The following is a 20,486-nucleotide window of genomic DNA, read 5'->3' on the forward strand; positions in this document are numbered from 1 at the left end:
AGTAAATAGAATAAGATTGGCCATGTGTTGTAATTGTAGTAGCTGGGTTATGGGTAAATAGGGGTTGATCTACAGTTTTTTTCCCCACTTTTATTTATTTTGAAGGTCTTCTTTCACAGTTCTGGCTAAGAAACAAAATGTTGTCACTGACAACGTTTTTGCTTTTATTGGGTCCTTTGAATCAGAACTTGGTGCCAAATTACAAAAGTTTTTTGAAAGCTGTGGACCAAGTACTCGGGATTTCTGAATTCATCTGAAGAAAATGACATCATCTAGTATCAGGGAATATGTTTATAGACTGCAGTTAAAAATGATAAAGGAATCCAATTTTATTGTTTTAGTATAAAGGTAGGAGAAAGAAGTTATGCAAACTCTTAAGAAACAAACAAGTTTTTTTTAAAGCTTTAGATGCATTTAGAAAGATGCTCAGAGAAGTATAAAAATTAGCAACTTTGAAAATTTTTTTCCCATTCTCAGTTCATGTTTCAATAGTTAACAATGAATTTGTCCCTCTGACTGTTTTATATTGCTTATGCCTAGTTTATCTTGTTTTAAATATATGTACTAGATCCAATGTAGATTGGCTTTTCCCCTACCAACCTTGCCAAAGAGAAAATAGCATGTGGTTTGTGCTATATATTTAACACATAGTATTCATACTTTGGTTTACAAAGAAAATATCTTCTAAAATGTTGCTTGTAATATTTGTGCATTTTTTAAAACATTCACATAACAAATTCAAAGTTTAGAGTTTAGCTGTAAGATAAGTTTTTCAGAAAACTCAAGCTCCTTGGCCCTTTTAACTCCTCCCCTCAACTTCTCAAAATGCGCATACCAACCTCTTTGGCTGCTTTTTACCCAGGACAAACCTCCCCGATGAAAATCTGATGTGGAGATGTGCTAGTTGCCTGTTTGGGAAAAAAAAAAAAAAGATAACAAAGTAGCACAAATGTCAAGCATCCTGCCTCATTGAACCCAACAAATGATTAAGTTTCAAAGAAGTTTATATTTTAAAAAGTTTGTTTCACAGGTACCATTTCATCTGATAAGTGCATTTTAAAACTCCTTTTTAAAATCAGATATTCAAGATTTAGTGTTTTCAGACATGCCTAGGTTCAGTGACTTCATTTGTAACTCAGTTTGCTCAGATCTTTTGTGGAATTGTTGTGTTCTTCAGTTGAGTGTAATTTCCATGAAGATAGAGACTGCCTGTTTTGCTCACTTTTTGTTGTTGTTGTTGTTGTTGTTGTTGTTGTTGTACCTAGCATAGTACCTGGCATATTTAATTTACTCAAGGTGCTATCAGTGATTTGCATCACATTTGTTCATTTCTAATTTATAATGTGCATATAATCTAGTTACTAGCTAAAATAGTACAAGTTTTCAGTCATTCCAATCCTCTGTCTAGATTGTTGAGTGCCAAGAAATAGGGTATTGGGTAGGAGATACCTTCATTTAGTTGTTTAATGAGTGCTTGCTGTGTCTCTGTCATTAATCCTGCTCCCTGCTTTGCATTTCCTTCACATAGAAGTTGACCTGTGTATGTGCTTGGCCTCATATGCCCCAAACCTCTGTTCACCTCTTTCCTCCTGTACACTGGAAGGAGAAAGACATTTAGTTGTAGGTTAAAAATGATTTCTAACAAGTGATCCTTAAATAAACAAAATAAATGAGTATATCAAAATTAATTATGACATGCAATTAAGATTTCTTTGGGGAAAAACAATTGAGATTTTAAACATACTTGATTTGCAAACAATGGATCTGAACTACATTTTCCAAGTGCTTGGGGAAAAGATTCAACAACTGGACTCTATTTTAGAGATCTTGATGAAATTGGCCCAAGGTTGGGAATAAGATCTGGGCTCAGGCATTTTTCTTAAGAGATAAAGGAGAAGACCTTTGCATTCTATTTATTTGTATCAAATGATCAAACCATTATTAATGAGTCAGTATTTTCATACTAATTAGTGATACTGATTTTAAAACTAGTGTCCAGAGAAATTTAATGTCATTTTAAGAGCAGAAATCTATACGTTTGTGTACTTGACATTTTAAGACATCATTTCTCTAATTTTAATATAGGTAGTGTGCCCGAGTGGAGTCTAAGATTCTGAATTTCTGACAAGCTTCTGGTGATCCCCTGTTTCTGGGGCTGCTTGGACTCCACTTAGAGAGTACTGAGAATGCAGGGGACCACTGCTCCTGTTACACAGCTTAGTTTGTCATTAAGACTCAAGCTTAACCAATGGTAGGGTTCCCAGGCATTGCTCTATGAATGACACATTGTTCCTTCAGCTCCACACTTTTCTGGTGCTAAGCCAACTGAGGTCTTCGCATGATTCTGCTTTCTTTTCTGAGGTCTGAACTTGGTGACCCTTCATATTGGTTGCCCGAGCTTTCCTGATTTTGTAGGATACTTTTAGGCATAAGTGAGCAGTTTTAGTCAGCTTTTGTGTGTGTGTGTGTGTGTGTGTGTGTGTGTGTGTGTGTGTTGCTGTGACCAAAAGACCTGACAATAACAACTTTAGAGGAAGAAAAGTTTATTTTGGGCTCACAGATTCAGAGATCTCAGTCCATAGATGGCCAACTATTTTGCTCTGTTCTGGAGGGGAGGCATAACATCATGGCAGGAGGGCATGTCAGAGGGAAAAAGCTCAGCACATGACAATCAGGAAGCAGAGAGAGATTCTGCTCAACTAGAACACAATCTATGCCCCAAAATCATGCCCTCAGGGACCAATCTCCTTCAGCCACCTAGTTAATCTATTCACATGAATTAATGCACTGATTAGGTTAAAGCTCTCATAACCCAATTATTTCACCTCTGAAAGGTCTTGTATTGTCTCACACAGGAGCTTTTGGGGAACACCTCATATCTAAACCATAACATGAGCCTTAAAAAGAAAAAAATGATGTGATTGGGAGCTGTTCTTCTATAAACACTCACACATTCTGATTCACATTAATTATTCTAAAGAAAATAGGAGAAATAAACATAGTTTGCAAATAGTTTTGCTTTATGGTGGTACTTCTTGATTATAGATCATCCTTATATTTGCAAGACTGGAATAATAAAATTTGCCTTCGTGAGTGCATACTTTTAAAAGGCTGTCATTTCATTTTGGGGAATTTCAGATATAGATGGAATACTTTCCAGTTTATTTCTGATGGTGGTTAATAAACCTGTACATATTTTCATATACTTTTGAAAAACTAATTAAATCAGAGAAAGAGTGACTCCACTCAACCACTGGGCTACATCCCCAGCCATATTTTTTGTGTTTTCTTTAGAGACAGGGTCTCACTGAGTTGCTTAGAACCTTGCCATTGCTGAGACTGGCTTTGAACTTGCGATCCTTCCACCTCAGCCTCCCAAGTTACTGGGATTACAAGCATGCGCCACGGCACCTGACTGAAAGAGTGACTTAGTATTAATTCTGACTGAGCTTTGGTTAATGTAAACTTGTACAGTTCTTCCTTTTTTTTTTTTAAATTTTTTGGGGTCTAGTTTGTATCTACTAATAAGCAAATGCACATAAAGTACCTTGAATTTTTTAAAAGAAAGGACAAGTGAAACTATTATTATTAAAATATCTATGGCTGATTATCAGTTTTCTTTATTTAGCAGTTAAAACCACTGCAAAAGTTTACCTAAGCCCTTGCCAGAAACCACTGGAAGCTTGCCTGTCGGGAGCTGACAGGCAATGTATAGCAGTGCTTAAAGAAGTGCTGGTGCGACACTTCTCAGAGGAGGACATACAATCAATCAACAAGTACATGAAAAAATGCTCACCATCGCTAGCAGTCAGAGAAATGCAAATCAAAACTACCCTAAGATACCATCTCACTCCAGTAAGACTGGCAGCCATTCGGAAGTCAAACAACAATAAGTGCTGGAGAGGATGCGGGGAAAAGGGCACTCTTGTTCATTGCTGGTGGGACTGCAAATTGGTGCAGCCAATTTGGAAAGCAGTATAGAGATTTCTCGGAAAGCTGGGAATGGAACCACCATTTGACCCAGCTATTCCCCTTCTCGGTCTATTCCCTAAAGCCCTAACAAGAGCATGCTACAGGGACACTGCTACATCGATGTTCATAGCAGCTCAATTCACGATAGCAAGACTGTGGAACCAGCCTAGATGCCCTTCAATAGATGAATGGATAAAAAAAATGTGGCATTTATACACTATGGAGTATTACTCTGCATTAAAAAATGACAAAATTATAGAATTTGGAGGGAAATGGATGGCATTAGAGCAGATTATGCTAAGTGAAGCTAGTCAATCTTTAAAAAACAAATACCAAATGACTCCTTTGATATAAGGGGTGTAAACAAGGACAGGGTAGGGACGAAGAGCTTGAGAAGAATATGTACAGTAAACAGGGATGAGAGATGGGAGGGAAAGGGAGTGAGAAGGGAAATTGCATGGAAATGGAAGGCGATCCTCAGGGTTATACAAAATGTCATATAAGAGGTAAGGAGGGGTAAGTCAAGAGAATACAAATGGAAGACATGATTTACAGTAGAAGGGGTAGAGAGAGAAAAGGGGAGGGGAGGGGAGGGGAGGGGAGGGGGGATAGTAGAGAATAGGACAGACAGCAGAATACATCAGACACTAGAAAGGCAATATGTCAATCAATGGAAGGGTAACTGATGTGATACAGCAATTTGTATACGGGGTAAAAGCGGGAGTTCATAATCCACTTGAATCAAACCGTGTAATATGATGTATTAAGAACTATGTAATGTTATGAACGACCAATAAAAAAAAAAAAAAAAAAAAAAACAAAATTAAAAAAAAAAAAAAAAAAAAAAAAAAAAAAAAAAAGAAGTGCTGGTGCTAGATACCTGTTCTAACCAAATGATCAACTAATAAACCCAGAGAATAATGTAGGTGGTACAATCCCTTACATTACACAAATTTTAGCATTCCCTAGTATACACCTTGTTCCAAGGTGATGCTTATATAGCCCTCCCCACCCTAATGTGACACCAAATATATCCCACATATATTTCCAAACACCCTCTGATAGATGTACTACTCCAATTTGAGAAATACTGAAGAGAGTGTCAACTAAAAGAGGAATTATACTTACGGCTTCAGGTTTGGTTTGGAGTTATGAAATAGATTTCTCTCTCCCTTTGGATGATTAAAATATTCATTGATTAAGGCAAAAGACCAGGCAGGTATGGGGATTAGAGATGGTGCTAATTTCCCCTGATTTATGTATGCTTCAAAATCCCGTCTAGCCTGCTGCATATGTCTTAGAGACAAAACCTTTTTCTACCTCTACTGGTCACAGGTGATTTCCTTGATGCCCTCCCTCTGAGGACTTTCAGGTTATTAGTCTTGAGAAGCTCCCTGTGAATCACACATTTCTGATTATGAAAATCTACCACCCAACTTCACTTCGGTTGTGGATGATAGTTAGCTACTCATCAAAATGAATTAGAAGTCAATGTTTTCATCAACTGAAGGGTAATTATATTAACTGTTAATCATTGGGGACATAAAAACTCTTGCAAGAATGAACTTTTTTGTTCTCAAGTCACACTTTATTAAACAGCAGAATAATTAACAGTAACCCCTCCTAATGTCCTTACTTTCTCCCTGCTCAGATGGATCCAAATAGACTATCTGAAGATGGCACTCACTGCATTTATAGAATTTTGAGACTCCACGAAAATGCAGACTTGCAAGACACAACTTTGGAGAATGAAGACACAAAATTAATACCTGATTCGTGTAGGAGAATTAAACAGGCCTTTCAAGGAGCCGTGCAAAAGGTAAGTCCACACTGAGGTTAATAAGTTAAGGGCCCTTGCTGATTCTACAATTAGCAAATATTAAAAACTTGCCAAGTGCTATTGACTCTGTTCTTTTTATTTTAGTGATTTGTAAAAGAGTTAAAGAGAATGTTTTAAAGAGATTAGCAGAATTCTTTCAAAGTGGTAGTGGTTAATTATGGCATACAGAGACATTCATGCAAAATTCTTTTCTTTCCTTTCTATTTAAGAGGAGGGATTTAAATTTGTACTTGGAAAGAGCACAAAGGTGCCCTGTGGTTGCTAGTTTGAATTCCTGAAGATAGAAACCATTCCCCAGATTCACAGGATTTCCTGGTAGCTATTTCCTTTACATTAATTTTGAAATGGTAGGATCCCCTCTTCTATATCTGAGATCCGGGGCTCTGATGAAAAGCAATTGTAACTGGGCCTTTGTTGTCATGCATGTGAGGAGATAAGCATGCACAGCAGAAAATGATGTGGTGGTACAAATGGAAATTCTGTCTGTTTCTTCATTTTATGGGACTGATGGACAACAAGAGAGATGGGGACAGAGAAGACCAATGGTTTCTGTTACACCAACAGCTTCAATTGAGAAATACTATAATAGCTGCCTGTTTTATTTCCTAGAAAAAAACCACCTAAGAATTCTGTAGCTCAGAATTATTTTACCTACTGGTTCCACCAAAAACTGGGTAGAACCCAAATAGTGACTTCTATGTGAAAAACAACAACAATAACAACAAAAGAATGTGTATTGCTTTTCGGCACCACATCTGCATCCATCTATACATCCCAACTTCTATTTTGCAACTGCCTGGATTATTTCTTATCATCTCAGAGTAAATTCTGGAGTCCTCAAAACCTTTAAATCTAAATATAATTGTAGTTTATTTTTTAAAAATCCATATACAGCAATAGCATACTTTTATGAGTGTATCTATCAATCAGAGTAAAGGTAGGGAGATGAAGCTGTTTTTGGTAAAACTAACTAACAGAGGTAAATGTCTATAACCCACGTAGAGTTTAGGTTTGCTTTGGATTTTATCAAATTTAAGATACCACCTACTTTCAGCTTCTTCTTTATTTCATGCTAACTAAGAACGAAAAGATATTGATTAAAAAATTGAACACGATCATCATAGATTCTAGTTGTATCTTAATTTCAGGAATATTATACTGTAGAAAATGTGTATCTTAGAATAACATACATATTCTGATATGTATAAAAAGTATGTTGCTTATGAAAATTAGTTTTTCATTATAATTAGTAAGTGCTTAACTTTATGCAATAGATGTATAAAATCTGGTTTAATTTCATTGTTCTTTTTGTCTTACCTTATAATTTTTGAGCTACAGCAATAGCAATTCTGCTAATCTATTCATTTTCATTGTTATGTTTCATGTCATTAGTTTATTTTTTACTCTGTGAAGCTTCTCTCTCAAATACTGGGTGATCAATCTACAGACAGCTATATACATATACTAGGAATAATCTCTCTCTTTTTATCCAGGGGGAGTACAGGGGATTGACCTCAGGGGTACTCAATCACTGAGCCACATCCTCAGCCCTGTTTTGTATTATATTTAGAGACTTGGTCTCAACTGAGTTGCTTAGTGCCTCGCAGTTGGTGAGGCTGGCTCTGAACTAGAGATCCTCCTGTCTCAGTCTCGAGCCACTGGGATTACAGGTGTGGGCCACCATGCCGGGCAGGAATAATCTTTAATTGAAAGCTGAATACCTTATTCAAATGATTTTAGTTAGGTAAGTTATTGTGTCTTAATTTTCTGTTTATATCAACCCATATTTTATCTCCTAAAAACAAAGAGATAAACTTTTAATTTCCTTGATGCTCTTGTTCCTAAAAAAGTATCTTTTTAGTTTATTATGGAAGAAATAGTATTCAAGACCAGCCAACATAATTTTGGAAATAAATAATATTAAGAGTAGATACCATGAACATTTACTATAAGAATCCAAGAATGTATCTTAACAATAGGTCAAAGAAGAAAAATATGTTATTTCCTAGAGCCTGAGATGTGACTGAAAACATTTCGCATCTATTCCATTAGAAAATACAGTTAGATGGATTCTTGATGTTTCAGAAATATCTCAAACTGCAAGTTAGCTAAGGATGAAAATTAGGAGTATTTATCTTAAATCGAGGAACACAAGAAGGAGGCACACTGTCCCCACAATATTTAACATTGTTTCTGGAGGTGCTAGGAAATGCAATTATAACAAACAGTAAAATAAGAAAATAGAAGAGAGGAGAAGGCATATTTTGCATGTGGCATGATAATGTACTTAGGAAAATTCAAATGTAACTGAAAGGCTACAGGCAAAACAAAACAAATCTGTTTATAAGAATGAATAAGTAATAATCACTAGTTGTCCCATTTTCCAACAATAATTAGAAAATACGAATTAACAATTCCATAGGTAATTTGTAAAATAAATGCCCTAAAAATAAATGTAATAAGAAACGTACAAAGCCTATATAAATAAAACTAGAAAACTCTACAGAGACATTTAAAATAGAATTAGATAATATACAGACATAACTATGTATAGGCATAGTAATTATTGCAGTATATCTTGGGTAAAGGATAGCAGACAAATTCATAGAAAAGAACAAACACCTTCGAGTAGATCTTATTGTGTATCTGTATATGTGGGTGTTGGTGTGTATATAATTTAGTATATAATTGTATTTCATAAGTGGACATAGTTTAGATATTAAAAAGTGGGATTGGAACAATATGTTTACTTTTTAAAAAAAATTTTAGCCTTTCATCATGTCCTAAGGGAAGGCAAATCCAGACCATCTGATGGCTCTCTAACATTCTCTGTTGTTTATGGAATTTTCTTCCACTACCTGCCCCATCAGAACTTATCAATTTCCTTCAAGATTTCTGAGTGACTGCTTAGATAGTATAAAAAGCCAACTTGTACTTAAAGGTGTTTATAAGCAAAAAATGGCAGAATTTTTACTATTTTGGGAGGCTTTTGGAGTTATGTTTCAGTATTCCAAATGAGTAACATTAATTATGAGCGATTCAGCACCCAGAAAACCAGAAGGACAAAGATTTGGGGGCAGGCAAAATTAATCAACTTCTTTTGTTATTGTTTTAATTATAGTAATAGGTTATTAAGACTAACAGGATGAGTAGAACTTTATTTCATTTATTTCGCATTTGTTTTTGTTGTGCCATTGAATTTTAACTTTTTCACATAGATAATAATATACACAGCAATCCTTTTAAAAACTGCTATAATATACTAATGCATATTGGTGTAATGTGCAAATTATAATAAACCAATGTGTACTGGATATAAGATACCATTTCTTTTCCCTAGACCAGGGAAGAGATGAGTGCTATCCATATCTTATCATTAAAATCAACCAGCATCTGTTAAGTATACATGCTGTTCCAGGCAGGATGCCACACCTTTTCTTATATATATATCCAAGGTTTTACTTTTCTCTTATCCTAGCCAAATTAATTATATGTCAAATGAATTATCCTTTGATGAGGATTATTGGTTAATATGATATTCTGCACAACTTGCCAATATAATCAGATTTCTTATTTCTCTTCACACTGCTAAAAATAGGATGATGTATTAGGCATTTATTAGTAGGTTTGTAACTTACTCTTAGTTCTAACTTAGATATCAAGTGAACCCGTAAAGCAAAATTACATGTGTGGCTGCAATCATTATTGAGAGATCAACCAACCCATCCAGTGGTAACAAATACCAGACATAAGCACAATATCACATTATATGTGTGCAAAAAGTGGTGTTTACCCAGCCTGTCTTTGGTCAGACAAGTAATGCAGTTTTTTTCCTCTTTTTTTGTTTGTGGCTGGGTTTTCTTGGCTTTTCCCCCCCATTTAGCACAGAGCTCTGAGAGCCTCTCAGTGATCCAATTCTACCAACCACAGTTTATAAAGTCTGTCATAACAGTCTATGACAATAAAGAAAACACTGGTATAAATAATGGTGTCTGATTTGTAAAGCGATTCTTGTTTTCAGTTTTGGCAGCCTCCTTGGCCTCTGCTAGCCACGGAGGGGGTGGGGAGAGTGGTGAGCTCAGGCCTTAATGAGGACTGCCCTGCGTGGCAAGGAGGGCACTAGGCCCTCCTACCTCCTGGCCAGTCTCCGTGGAGAGCCATCTGTTTATGTGCTAACTATACATTCTGTGCCCTCCGGTGAGGCCCTGACTCTGCCTGACTTTAGTGTGCCAGGTTGTTGATTGCACATTGGCTTGTTTCTGAAAAACTCTCTGAACTTTAACAAAAATATTTGAAAGAATGATGTGAAGAAGATCAATATACAGGTGACACAAATCACCTTGCTCTCCAAAGTGAGAAGTCCAATGAATTCAAGATTATCTCCTAGGAGGTAGAGAGGAAGCATGAACACTTATCAGTATATTTATTATTTGGTATTAGCTTTTAAAAGATGGGTGTTAGATGGTGAATATTTTGTGATGTGCATAATATCCAGGAGTGTTTTTATTTAATATTTTAAGTGAATATCTATGTATATTTGGGAGCATTAAAATATTTTCCCCGGTTGGAGCTAAATCATTAGAAATGTTTGGTGACTATGGAACAAAACTTCAAGATCCATCAGGACACAGCTCTAGTCAGTTTGCACACATTTGGATACATTGTCCGTAATGTATTTTCAGGAGTGAACTTAAATAAGAACAGGTAAGTGATGGATGACTTATTGAACTTCAGAAAGGAATAGTTTTGAATGAATGAGGACTTCTACCAACTCATCAACTCATAAAGCCATTCAAGAATGTTATAAACCTGGTTCTTACCCGATGCTTCATCAGAGCTAAAACTGATAACTATGAATATCATAGGCCAAGGTAGTAATGCTTCATACAGTCATAAAACAGGTTAATTTATGTTAGATGCTGTATCCAGCTGGACTTGTTATTTGATCCACATTCTTCTCAGGTCTGCTCACCTCTCCTTGGCCTGCTCACAATGTAGAGGCAGGCCTACAGTGGGAACTAAAAACTTGACTCTGGCTTCTTATATAAGTAGGGTTCTATCAAGCTTTGTAACTGCACTCCAGAATATGAAAAGCCAATGATGATAATGACTACCAATCAGTCATCGCTTAGGCATTTCGCAGAGTGTAGGTCTCTGAACCACTAACAAATGACTTATTAGAGAATGACCAGGGAGCCATAGTTGTTGAACAAGTCATTCTTACCTCCAGTTCTTTCTTGACTCCTGGGGAGATCAGTGGTATAGATTTGGCCTCAACTCCTTCAGGATTCCAAATGTAAATGCACAGTATCCCCTGAAGAATCCAGAGGTAAGCCACCCAGGATTAGTAGGGATGCTTCTCCATCCTCAATATGTCCCGTCATTCTGTGTCCAAGTTTATATTTCCATTTGTTGTCATTTCTTCCTTTCTTTTTTTAATATTTTGATAGACACAATACCTTTGTTTTATTTATTTATTTTTATGTGGTACTGAGGATCAAACCCAGTGCCTCACACATGTGAGGCAGACACTCTACCACTGAGCCACAACCCCAGCCCCTCTTTCTTTCTTTTTGTATAACCTGTGGTTTTAATTTTTCTTTTTGATAACATTAATATGAAATTTAAAAAAAATATTTGTTCTAATTAGTTGTACATGATAGCAGAATGCATTTCAACTCATTGTACATAAGTGGAGCACAACTTTTCATTTCTCTGGTTGCATGCAATGCAACGTGACACCATTTGTGCAATCCTACACGTACAAAGGGTAATAATTTTTGTCTCATTCCACCATCCTTCACACCCCCATATTCCCCTCCTTTTACTCATTATCCTCCAGACAGGGAAGAGATTAAAGAAAAAGTCAGTGTGGTACCTAGGAGTTGAGACATTACTACTAATAGCATCCTATTGGCTGGAGGTTACTCTTAAGACCATACCTTGCTTCAGAGGAGGCTGGACAATGTTGTCTCTAGCAGATAGCTCATTTGTCCATAAACCTTGAGGAAGCAGATTGCCTCTAACTAATAGGGAAAAGGAGAGCATGGGTGTGAGGGAAGAATGAGGAGACTCTGACATTTACTAAACCCTGCATAGTTAGGAAAATGGACAAGCAAGAGTTAACTCTGAATACACAAGTCTATAAAAAGTTTCCATAGTCAACATTTCCTTTTCTTTCTCCCTCCTTCCCACCCTCCCTTCCTTTCCTCCTTCCTTCCTTTCTTTTTTAAACAGCCTTTATCTTTTTAAGGAAGTTTTATGGATATCCATTTAAATACATTTGTGATGTTGAATAAACCTAACGATTTTTGCTAGGTTTTGTGAATTCAAGAGCATTAATTTAAAACCAAAAAGTTCATAGATGAAGTGATTGTGTTTTCGCCATATATAGAGTGAATCCCTTAGAATTTCAGTCTTGATTATTATAAGAAGCCATTCCTAATTTTAAGCTCAAGTAAATAAGAAATCAATTAAAATTTAAATAGATTGAATCTGCTTGTAAAATCGTAATGCATAGACTTGTTTTATAGCCATTATTTCTCATTTGCTTTCTGGTTAACAAAAAGAAAGACAAGGGGAAAAATTAAACCCTATTCATTGTCTCTTTGCCTTTGCATATAAGTATACAAAATTTCTTGTGCCCAAGAAATTTTCTCATAAACCCACAAGGAAACTTGAGTTTTGGGGCATTGATGTTCCCAAATCAAGATGTTAGTCATGTAGTGGTTTTCCAATAGGATTTCATCTCTGTTTGCCATACAGTTTTGGGAACTGCAATTCAACCCCAATCATATTTTGCATTTATAAAAGCTGTCTTTATGGGAAATTTGAAGTCAGACCCACAGAGTTTTCCTATAAAACCAAGGCCATCTACTGCCTTTTGCCCAACAATAGGCTTTTGGCAGTGTGTTCAATCTCAGGGGAGACCCAGGGAAGAAGGCAGGAGTTAGGAGGTTTGCAAGAGGGAAATAACTGGTGCATGACATTGTCAGAGATGGGCTTATATTTGTGCTACATATACCCCAGGGAAGAAGAAAAGGATTCCAGGTAGACATCTTTAAAGAAACATAGAACTGAAAGGATGTGCATGAAAGGGGAGCATTTGTTATGTGGCCTGAGATCTTGGGCTGCTTCTAGAAGTAAATAGGACTGAGAGTCTTTCACAGATTGTATTGTTTTGCCAGGCAGGGCTCATCCCAGGAGAGGGAAAACCTCTGCAATCAGGGAAAAAGTGGTGTCCCAGAGCAATGCTTCTCTAGCTTGCTGAATCTTAAGATTTACTAGAGGTCCATATTACTAATGATGATGATATAAAAGGGCTCCTGAATCCATCACTGGAGATTCTGTTTTGGTGGGCTGGGCGTGTTCCTGTCACTTCTTCAAAGCATCCTAAGGAGAGGTGAGAGCCACTGGACAGACAAGCCATTTGTGAATAAAGTGTCTGCTGTGAACTTGAACCGAGGCTGCGTGGTGTGGGAAAGGTGGCCCTGGGCCTTGTAGAGAGCTGTCTGTATCTGAGGTGATCAGATGAATAATGTGGCTGGAACTTTTTGAAATCTAGAGTTCCATTCTGGGAAAGTTCCATTCTCGTGGAACATCCTGGGGTGCTACCCCAGCCTACAATCTTTGGCTTTTGAGAATGCTAGGGTTTAGGAGGTAGCAGTGACAATAGTGAAAATACTAATTATACCCTCAAAAGCTCATACTCATCAATGTTTTGGTGAATTGGAGCCCTTGTCCTCATGCCCACGATGCTGCTGCTTATCTGCTCCCCCCTTCCATGGTGAAGGACATAAGTCAGTAATGTCATCTCCATCACTCAGACCAGGAGCCAAAAGGTGGTCTTATGCTTTTACTAGCTAACTTCCCCTTCCCCATCCTGTGAATTCTATCTCCTTACACAGCATTCATGTTCTTCTCTCTACTCTGTTTATGTAAATATAGGCCATTATCATTTCTTGCCTAGATCATTGCAAATAACCTCTCTGTCCATGTCCTCATTGTCTTATCCACCCTCTCCAAGGCCGAGTGACTTCTAAAATGCATCTGAACATATCACTTACTTTCCTGGTTAAAATACCCTTCAGGGGATCCCTGTGGTCAGGATAAAAATCTGAGCTGCTGAGCAAGTACCATGAGTCCTCTGTATTCTGAAAACCTTCATTAACATCTGCTGCCCCAATCTCATTACCTTGATTGCTCCATCTCATCAGCCACACCTCAACTTGTACCCACTGCCCCCCACCCCCATACTAAAGTGCTTGACCTTCCCTCACCTGGCTGCATTCTTTTACCTCTCCACAGCAAGGATAAAGAGAGTATATGTCCCCCGACCACAGTATTCTAATGACCTACTGGAGGCTGATCTCTTGGAGCCATCACCAAACTTTGTTGAATGGATGTATGAATGAATTAGGAGCCTGGAGCCTGATCTTTAAATTCCATTCCAGCCCTCCCACCCCCAATATTTTCTTCTCCTCCTCCTCCTCCTCTTCCTCTTCCTCCTCCTCCTCCTCCTCCTTCTTTTTTTGGTACCAGAGATTGAACCCAGGGCCCTTCTTGTGTGTTCATCTCTCTTCCTGTCTCTCAACTTAGGCATTATGTTCCAAAGGAGGCGCCCACTGATACCTGCCCACCTGCCTGTGGTTTAGTAGCTCTTCACTAATCATGTGAGCTGGGATTCCAAGGACAGGGACCATGTAATGTTTCATTTCTGTCCCCAGTGGCAGGTATAAAGTAGATGCCTAATGAAAGTTTAACAAATTTAATAAATGAATAACCTATGCCCACCCCTGCTGTAGGTATAATTGGGTATCTAATTGGTTACTGTTATCATAAGCTAGGCACATTGTAAATCATAAGATTCATGGAGGGCTGGAGGTCACTCCCAAGTACAATGTTGTCCTACTTCTTTGAAAGGGGAGCTTCCTCCCTCCTTGTGGCTTCTACATATTAGGGACCTTGAGGCTGGGCCTTCCCTTCCTGGCCTCATCTGTCTCTAATGGGTGGCCCAGCTTTTTCTGCACCCCTTTGACTTTGCTTCCTAGCGGTGAGAAACACTTTTTGGGGGAAAGTGTGCTAGAATAAGCCTTTTTTTTTTTTTTTCCAAAGGAGATGAAGCTTTGCAAGTGTAGAAAGCACTGCCAAGGTAAGGGTGGCATTATTATTTTTTCGATTGGCAAAGGAAAGCAGAGGCATGGTAAACAGCACAGTTAGCCCAAGATGCCACATGGCAGTAACTCTGCCAAACCCCTTGATTAAACTTTTTTAACAAGTAGCATGGTGTCAGACATTTTAAAATTGGGCTCTTTATGAAGACTAATATTGCTGTCATACAGCTCCTTTATGAATGCCCAAGGGGACCTTTAACTGCAGCAGAAGCTTCCTCATTTAAACCATGAAGGTTAAACAATAAAAACTAATTTTCTATTCCCAGCATACCCATCACACTGCCAGGAAAAGCATCGCTCTGCTTTATGAAAACAACGCCACAATATTCCTCAGCCCCTCCGTGGATAGGGTTCATTAGCCATTTGTGAAGACATGTCTTTTCTACTTTTCAGACTTCTCTTGGCAGAAATGATGCCCTGGTGACTGTATTTGGGCTCGGGGAGGAGCTCAACCCATATCTTTTTTTTTTTTTTTTTTTTTTGTTGTTTTTTAAAGAGAGAGTGAGAGAGGGAGAGAGAGAGAGAGAATTTTTTTAATATTTATTTTTTAGTTCTTGGCAGACACAACATCTTTGTTGGTATGTGGTGCTGAGGATCGAACCCGGGCCGCACGCATGCCAGGCAAGCGCGCTACCGCTTGAGCCACATCCCCAGCCCTCAACCCATATCTTGGTCAAGTTCTTCACTGAGAATTTTCATAGACAGCTGTAAGATGGTGGTGGCTGATGAGGTAGGAGGTGGAGAGATTAAGAGCAAGGGTGTGTAGAATCTGTGTTGAGAGACTGGCATTGGGAGAATTTTTTTTTTTTTTATAGGCGGTAGTTTTATATTGAAAAGTAAAGATTTCTAGGGATCAATAAAAGTTAGAAATTTAGGTTGGATATGTTTTTTACCTTCAGGATTAGTGGGATCTACACCCCATCTAGCTTCCCCCCTCCCCTATTCTTCCTGGGCTGCGGGAGCCCTCACCCACCTCACTCCCTGACCCTTTCCTCCATGCTCCGGGCTCCCCACTTCCAGATATCTTGTGGGCTGTGCTCTAAGGAAATGGGTTAGAAGCGCAGTTTGCAATCTGCTTGTATTTAGGCAGCTCACTACTCAATGGATTCTCTTCTTAAAGTTCTTTGCTTCAGGATGTTTTTGAACTGTCTCCACAGACTTCGTAAGGACCTGGGGAGTCACCTGCTCCTTCCAGGTCGTATATCATATCCCCCCTTCTCCCAGGCCCTATGGATTAAGAGGTCAGTATGAATTTTAGGGGGAGGGAGGAAAGCTGAGAGAGAGATTCCAAATCTTGTCTCTCATGTTGCTGTCCCTCATGTGGTGGCTGCTTTTTCTATGCTTTGAAACTAAGAACACGTGGAGATGGCAGCTCTGTGATTAAGGAAGAGCTGGTGATGTCAGCTGTGTGAGGTCTGCGTGAGCCAGGAGCCAGGGGTCTTGCAGTAGAGCTGTCAGTAGTTCCAAGAGGCTGGAACCCATGGAGTTCCAGAGAGCCCTTGAGGCTGGTGGTGCAGGGGAGGACTAGCAGGAGGGCCTGGAGTCTAACCAGGCTAAAGGAAAAGCTGCTGCGTTCTCTACATGCACAACACTCTTCACACTAAATGTTTGAGGTTTTTCTCACCTTAAGTGGTTTCTACTTCTCTAGACAATAACTGCTGCTTCTCCTCTTTCTTCTCTTTCTCCAACTCCTTCTCCTTTTTCTTCTTCTTTTTGGAAATGGGATTTGAACCCAGGAGCACTTAACCAGTGAGCTATAACCCCTGCCCTTTTTATTTTGAGGCAGGGTCTCACTAAATTGCTGAGGGCCTTGCCAAGTTGCTGAGACTGACCTCAAATTTGTGATCCTCCCGCCTCAGCCTCCACAGTTGCTAGGATTACAGGCCTAGACCACCCCAACTGAGACTAGCTGTTACCTGTGCTTCTGACCAACCAGTTACAAATGCATGTGTGTGCGGGGAGGGGGTTTTTCAGGTGACCCCTTTCTCAGGGGCAGTAGTTTGCTTGAACAGTTTACAGATTTCAGGGAAGCACTTTAGTTACTATTACCAATGTAGTATAAAGAACACAATTCTATTACATAGTATTTTGGTGGAGGGTATGTTAGGTAGGCATGATTGGTTAAATCTTTGACTATTTGTGATTGAACTCAATCTCCAGCCCCTCTCCCTCCCTGAAGGTCAGAGGGTGGAGCTAAAGCTCTAATCCTCTAGTCTTCTGTTTGGTTTCTCTAATAGTCACCTCATTAGCATAAATTCAGATCTAGTTGGAATGTATCATATCCTCCCTCCTCCCAGGCCCTATGGGAGGGCCTGGGAGGAGGAAGGATATGATATATTATAAACAACAAAAAGATGCTTTCATCATTCCTACCTGTCAGGAAATTACAATAATTTTAGGAGTTCTGTGCCAGGAATCTGAGATGAAGACCAATGATGTTATTTCTTTTTATATCACAATATCACATAGGCTCAGTCATTCAGAGCTTCATAAGCCCTAGTGAGGGATGTGGACTTATTCCTGAAGTGTGCAAGCTGTTCCTGGAGGATTTTAAGAAGAGAAGGGACTTGCTTCTACCTGTACTTTAGGATGTTCATTCTAGTAGCAATGGATCAGTCTGAGGAGGGCAGGAGACAGGGCAAAGAGGTAGGAGGCTGTTATTAAAATTCGAGAAGGGATGAAAGCCTGAAGCTTGAAAGTGGTGATAGCTGGAGAGGAGGGGGTGAATTGCTGAGCTACTTACCAGGTGGAAGACTGCAGGACTCCCCTGCAGGAATAGGAAACTGGCTATTCATTTTCAGAAACAACCCATGTGTGGTATTCATGTGTTAACTCACTGATGAATGCACTGTTCTTGTAACTAGGTTGGAGAAGAATTACATGAAAGGTATCATTAAGATATTAAAATGAAAGCATTACATATGTTAACAAGTGTATGAACCCTGCATTATATCTGGCAAACGGGGTGTTAAATCCTTGTTCAACCAGCCAGATGTCCCTGCAGCTGCTACTGGTATTGCAGAGGGAAGCAGCCACCTGAGACCCCAGCTATGGACTGGAACCAGTGGTTTCCAAAGCATCTGGCTGTACAAATTGCTTCTTCTGTGCTCTGATTGACAGGTACCACACGGAACACAGAGTTTACATCACATTGCACAGGTGGATTTTTAGTCCAGATAAACCCAACCTCCAGTAACTTGACCTTTTCAGGGGATCTTTGCAGCTGGGGATGTCTCCAGTTGGAACTTAAATCTGTTTATATTATTTCATAGGATGCAAAAAATGCAGTCAAACAAACTTAAGACCAATTTAATAACATTCACTCCTGGATTGAAATGTTGCCAAATTCTTGTTTGGGGGAGTTATTCAGATGAGTTTGGAAAGCAGGCTTAGAGTTTGTTGTAAATGTTTACATTACCTGGAGCAAAATTCCCATAACTACTCCAAGGACTTAAAAGTACTCATAAGTGTTTATATTTATTCTTATAGAGTGCAGACTCCCCAAAGGGGTCTTGACTTAATTAAGATGGAGCCAGCTTTGGGATGTCTCCTTCCTCCCTGTGTTTGGCAAGAGATGCTAACAATGTGTTAAAAGATGTTCAAGGTTCTGAAGAGAGCCGGGTCCTAACAGACTGGAGTAAATTTTGCTATCACACTCATGGGAATTGTGTTTCTTGGATGTTGAGTTCAAGAAGAGTTGAAGAGAGGCAGCACTAGAGACCACAGTTACACAATCACATTGATCTGTTGTGTACTTTGTTTCCTGGAGGAGAAATTGTGAAATCTCAACATTTTTTTTCTATGAGTTAAGTGAAAGTTGAGGTTTGAAAGAAAAAAAAAATATATATATATCGGTTGTTTTCCTGTCTGTTCAAATATACTTTGACAGCAAAGATGAAAAGTTATGCAGTTTAAATAGAAAAACATCACAATGAAAAGATTTTTTTAAACATCCAGAAACTTCCTCTTTATTGTTTTAAAAACCGGTGTTGTCCCAGGCCTGTCAATTTTGGACATTGTCCACTAGGTGGCAGTGTGTCAGAGGGTTTCTTTAATCCTTGAATTGGCAGCTGATTTCTCTGGTTGCCTGCAGTAGTTGAGTTTTCCTTTTTTTTTTTTTTTTGGTCCTATTTTGAAGGGTTAAAGGAAACGATCATAAATAACTAAGACCAAATTATGCTTATTTAATAATGAATCAATTTTCTGAAAAGGCTACTTTTTACAGTGACCACAAATAAATTCATTCATTCATGGGACTTTCTTAGTAACTTATTGTAGGTAATGATCCTAGTCATCGTGGATAGTTTATAGTAATCAAGAGCCAATTCTTTTTGCTTTTTGAATGTAGCAGATAATAACTCTGCCGAATTCAGAGAAAGCTGATAGCTGAGCTTTGGGGAGGCGGGCGGTGCAGAACAAACATTAAGTTCTCTTGAAGATAACTCAATAGTGGCTTGAAGCCAAAAGAAGGCTGGGAGTGCCCTTTGCCCAGCTTGCTCACACTGAAAGCTGTTCCTGCAGAGCTTCTTCTCAGGCTATTTTCTGGGAGATGTGTCAAAGCCACCTGAACTTCTTTATGCAAATCTGTGGGCATTCTGTTAGTGTAGGTAATGTGATTGCATTAGATGTTTATCCAGAGATTTAACTGGTTTTATTAATTTATAGCTGGCTTAAAGTAAGATAAAACGCATATATGTTTTTTTTAAAGATCTCTTTCATCTGAATAATTTGTTCAGAAAAAAAAAGGAGTTAGGATGCTCTTTGTAGTGTTTTCCCCAAATTAGATTATTAGAACTTTGTGAATTCAAAGAAACCAGAAGCAATGTCTGAATAAGATTTAGGAATAAAGAACTCTACATATTTAAAAACACTCTCATTAACTTGAGATATATAGGACTAATGAGGATGAAAATCAGTATAAATGTGAAGCTTAGAAAATAAATGAAATTATTAGTTGAGGTGAAGTTTGGGTACATTTCATGGGAGGGTTTCTATAATATTAAAAAACAAAAATATTGGGGGACATTTGAGAAAGATCTATACTTGGAATACATGTAGCAAAGTATCTGATCCTTGAAGAGGTGACCAAGTAGGGTGGCTCTGTTCTGTGGAACGGACTTGACACTGTCGTGTTAGCAGATGCCCTGCCCCTTATTCATAGGGCCTGCAGGCCTTAGTTTGGGGGATTTGTCAGTTTAGCCCAGAACATATTTGACCAGTTTTGAGTCAGTTGCATTCTGAAGCCTCTTAAAAGTCTGGGATCGTGTTTCCTGAGGTTTGGGCTCCTTTTGTCATTCTCCAGTGATAGGGAACAGATTCAAGTGGTGGGAACATAAGGTTAAGGGAATAATTCTATAATCTGGGCCCACTGTGATGACCCACACATGCTTTCTTTCTTTCTTTCTTTCTTTCTTTCTTTCTTTCTTTCTTTCTTTCTTTCTTTCTTTCTTTCTTTCTTTCTTTCTTTCTTTCTTCTTTCTTTCTTTCTTTCTTTCTTTCTT

General features: G+C 38.5%; 1 protein-coding gene across 2 annotated transcripts in view; it reads left to right on the forward strand.

Annotated features, from left to right (window-relative positions):
- Nucleotides 1–20,486, forward strand: part of Tnfsf11 (TNF superfamily member 11) — a 33,341-nt gene that overhangs the window by 2,536 nt on the left and 10,319 nt on the right. For both annotated transcript variants that reach the window (XM_026380028.2, XM_026380029.1), the window contains exon 2: nucleotides 5,624–5,791. In XM_026380028.2, the coding sequence (XP_026235813.1) occupies nucleotides 5,624–5,791 (168 nt within the window). The remainder of the gene's footprint in view (nucleotides 1–5,623; nucleotides 5,792–20,486) is intronic.

The sequence above is a fragment of the Urocitellus parryii genome, chromosome 2 (genome assembly GCF_045843805.1).
Source record: "Urocitellus parryii isolate mUroPar1 chromosome 2, mUroPar1.hap1, whole genome shotgun sequence".
NCBI classification, from domain to species: domain Eukaryota; kingdom Metazoa; phylum Chordata; class Mammalia; order Rodentia; family Sciuridae; genus Urocitellus; species Urocitellus parryii.